The sequence below is a fragment of the Acyrthosiphon pisum genome, chromosome A2, assembly GCF_005508785.2.
Source record: "Acyrthosiphon pisum isolate AL4f chromosome A2, pea_aphid_22Mar2018_4r6ur, whole genome shotgun sequence".
Taxonomy (NCBI): Eukaryota; Metazoa; Arthropoda; class Insecta; order Hemiptera; family Aphididae; genus Acyrthosiphon; species Acyrthosiphon pisum.
In genome coordinates this window covers 29,713,179-29,717,040 of record NC_042495.1, presented here as the reverse complement: position 1 = coordinate 29,717,040, position 3,862 = coordinate 29,713,179, and the positions used below count along the sequence as shown (strand labels likewise).

Sequence of the window (3,862 nt, the reverse complement as noted above, 5' to 3'; positions counted from 1 at the left end):
AGTAAGAATATGCATTTTTAATTTTTCGCTTATATCTCGAAAACGGTGCATAGGAGGGAAATTTTTTTTTAACAAAATAAAGCTCATGAAATTATCTAAAACTTTTATACTTAATGTTTCTTATAAACACGGTGCATACGGTGCTGCATCTTTTGGGTGAACAGTGCCATTGTTTTGGTTTCCCCTCGTCCGGGTTTCAGCATTATGATATCTCGAGTTGGAAGAGTGGAAGCAATAAACATGACAGCAAAATCAGTAAAAAACCGAGATTTAAAAATAATATAATAAATCTTTTTAGAGTCGAGAAATAATGTTTACATCACAAATTCTACTGGGTCAGAAAAAGCATTTAGAGTTTTAGGTAAGTATATATTTATAGTTATTTAATGTGTTACATTTAAATATTTTATATTGCATGGAGCACCCTTATTCGGTACTTCGGTCACTGAGGTAAAGGTCTAGCTTGAAGGTATATAAACAATTCAAAAGAGTAAGTGAACATAAGGTCCAGTCACTGAAGGGCCAATTACCACAAAGTTGGGCCCCTCATTTATGATGATTTTGATGGGCCAACACCCTATCACTGAAAAACACTCTTATGTTAAGAAACTTCAAATAAAACTCAGATATTGTGCATAAAGGATTACCAAACTGGAAGTGAAAAAAGGAAAAGAATCAGCCATTTACGGATTGGAATATATCAGAACACTTTTTGAATCAGGGTCAACGAAAGTAGTTATTTATGAGATAATAGTTTATAATTTAAATATCGAAGCTCTACATGAGATGATATGGCTATTTCATGGTAGTATTAAACAAGAAAAGACAACAATCTTTTATAGTGGATATTATGATAATAGACATGCGTTTGGAATCGGATTTATTTGATAAAGAACGTCACAAAAATTTGAGACCATAAATGAGCGAATATGTTTCATCTGTCTGAGAATCAATGGGAAAAAAATCATAATATCCAGTTGTCACTCGACGAGTGAAAAGAAAAATACGGAGAAATCAAGGACATTTTTTATGATGAACTTGAATGGCTTTATAATACACAACACCCGACACTCTATTGTAATTATAATGTGGACATGAACGCAAAAATAGTACGAGAAAATATAAATAGACCTATTGGAATGAAAAGCTTACAACGGATCAAATATTTACAATTACACTGCTAATGAAAAAATTCTACGAATATATAAAATACCGTCATATTATTTTTGTGGACTTTAAGCAAGTATAGGATTGTATTGACCGGGAACAACTATGGACAGTTTTAAAATAATTTAGGTATACCAAAGAAACGATTGAAACTTGTCAAAATATGTAATCAATAGACATACCGAAAAGTGTGCTTTATGACGTAAGCAGCAGCATTTAAATGTAAAATTGGCTTGAGGCAAGCATACTCTACATCTCTAGTGCTATTTAATCTTGCCCCAGAAAAATTGATAAGTGATGCTCAAGAATATAGATAAATGGAAGTAGTCGGAACAAGTACTCTTCTAGCAAAAGCAGATAACTTAGTCATTTTAGGAACATCAATAATTAATGAAGTAACTAATATCGTCGAAAGATTATTCAAAGTAAGTCAAAACATAGGTATAATAGTTAACAAAGCTAAAATGAAATACATGGTTATGTCAAAACTTTTCGCTAATTTCTTAGAAGAAGAACATTAGAATTGGGAAGGAACTTTTGGAGTACAGAAGGATGTCCCATAAGGATACCTCTCACGGAAAAACCGTGTGGAAAAAGGCGCATAGTGAGACTGCTCTAAATTGTGGTTCGACTCGGTGAATTGACCCTTAACAAGAATAGATACTACTTAAAATATCAGGGTGGCATTGGATAGAAATCAATGGTGGGAAATCATATAAGTGACAAATGACGCAAACGGCCCCATTGAGCCGGAGAAGAATACGATAATGTATACTGTACTTATGAGATGATGGAATAAATTACAATAGGCATTGATGTAAAAAAATTGAGCAAATTATTTTTTTCGTTGAATAGGTTTTTAAATACTTTTAAATTTTACTTATAAGTATTTGAATGGTATGGACACTGGAATAATATCATGGTTATTTATTATTGTCTATAACATAGATTTTAATTCTATGGAAAACATTTTGAGGCAAGCTAAGTCAAAATATTTTTATTACATGGATTATGTATAAATTTTTTTTTTAAATAAATATCATCACAATGTTAGTACTTTTTCAGTACCCATCTTTGACGTCTTTCAGAAAAATTAGATTGTTGTACTGAATATAATATAATAATATACATACATAAATCATACATAATATATTCCAATATAACATTATACAAAAATTAATGGAACACTCGAAAAAAAAATACAGTAATTTTTTGACACGGGACGTCAATATAATTTTAGACCCCTAATCTATCTTATTATTTAATCTAACTATCATATTATTTTTATTATACATTTTAGTTCAATTTCTTCTTTGACTTATAAAGCGTTTATACTTCATGTATATTTTTTACTGAATTTAGAGAACATGTGTAAATATAAAATTGATCACTTATAAATTAACAATAAATACTTAATTGAACCTAATCAAAATTATTTCAGTACCATTATGTGATCATCTAGAGAAAGTTGAAAAAATTGAAATGAAAGATAATAAAGGTAATTAGGTGTTAAACTAGCTGTTTACAAAACATAAATTTCACACGTAATATGCTTTATAATATATAACTCTAAAACTAAGAATCAGTGCTATAATAGCTGTTGTATTCGACTAAAATAAAAAGAATAAAGGACAACTGAAATATACTTTAATAAACAATGATACTTTAGTAGCATTTGTTTCTATTATGTTCTACGATATTACTTATGACGTGTTTTTCTAATACTACTACCGACAATTGACAAACAAATACTAAAAGAAAATGGAATAATATCCTAGTTAGTTATTTATGTCTATAACTATCACATCATTATATGATATTGTTATTCTATACCTACATGTATCTATAAATTTGTAAGTTGTAACTAGTTACAAGTTAGAAGTTACAAAAGTAACCGAGTTACATAACTTAGTTACATGTAACTACTATAATACACCCAATCCTGGCGTTAAGATATAGTTTATGTTTCAAATTTAGATATTGAACCTACTTACCTATTAAAATAAATTTTTTTTTTTCTTAAAAACACTAGATATTTTCTGCATTGAGTTATTAGATACATAGGCGCTAATAGGGGAAGGGGGCTTAGGGGCTAAGCCCCCCCCCCAAAAAAAAAAAAAAAATGTACATAGCCCTCCCAATCATTTCTTACATTTGGTTTTAAACATATTCAATATTATTAAAGTACAGCCCTATTAGCCCCCCTAAATTTCAAACGCTATTTGCGCCTATGATTAGATACCTACATGATAAGAACTATTATGCTAGTAGGTATTAATTAATAATATAATTTGCAATTTATAAAAAGATTATGGTTTTTTGATCTCAATCCTATAATAACATCTTAAACTTATAATATACCTATTTGTAGTTTTATATATTGAGGATAGTTATTATATTGAGAACTAAAAAATACTTCTAATGTTTTATAGGTGATAAGGGTAACATAAATGTCTATAATTTGTTTTCATATGTTTAACAGTATTGTTAGGCAATTAATATATGTATACATTAATCACGCATAAACCTTTTTTATTTTAATATAAATTAGGTGTAGAAAAAAAAGAAGAAAAAGGTACGTAACTTTTGTGTTTTTCACTGTGTTGCGAATTCGCGTTACAATTTAATTTCCCTTTGAAACAATAAAACCATAGCACTTTAAATTGTTAGTTATTCCAAGTCTTACTTATGTTTG

General features: G+C 28.9%; 1 protein-coding gene across 1 annotated transcript in view; it reads left to right on the top strand.

Moving 5' to 3' along the window:
* The window catches only part of LOC100302479, an 11,749-nt gene that overhangs the window by 5,269 nt on the left and 2,618 nt on the right, over nucleotides 1-3,862 (top strand). Inside the window, exons 4-6 of the mRNA XM_003244420.4 lie at nucleotides 299-361; nucleotides 2,609-2,665; nucleotides 3,719-3,742. Of these exons, the coding sequence (XP_003244468.3) occupies nucleotides 299-361; nucleotides 2,609-2,665; nucleotides 3,719-3,742 (144 nt within the window). The remainder of the gene's footprint in view (nucleotides 1-298; nucleotides 362-2,608; nucleotides 2,666-3,718; nucleotides 3,743-3,862) is intronic.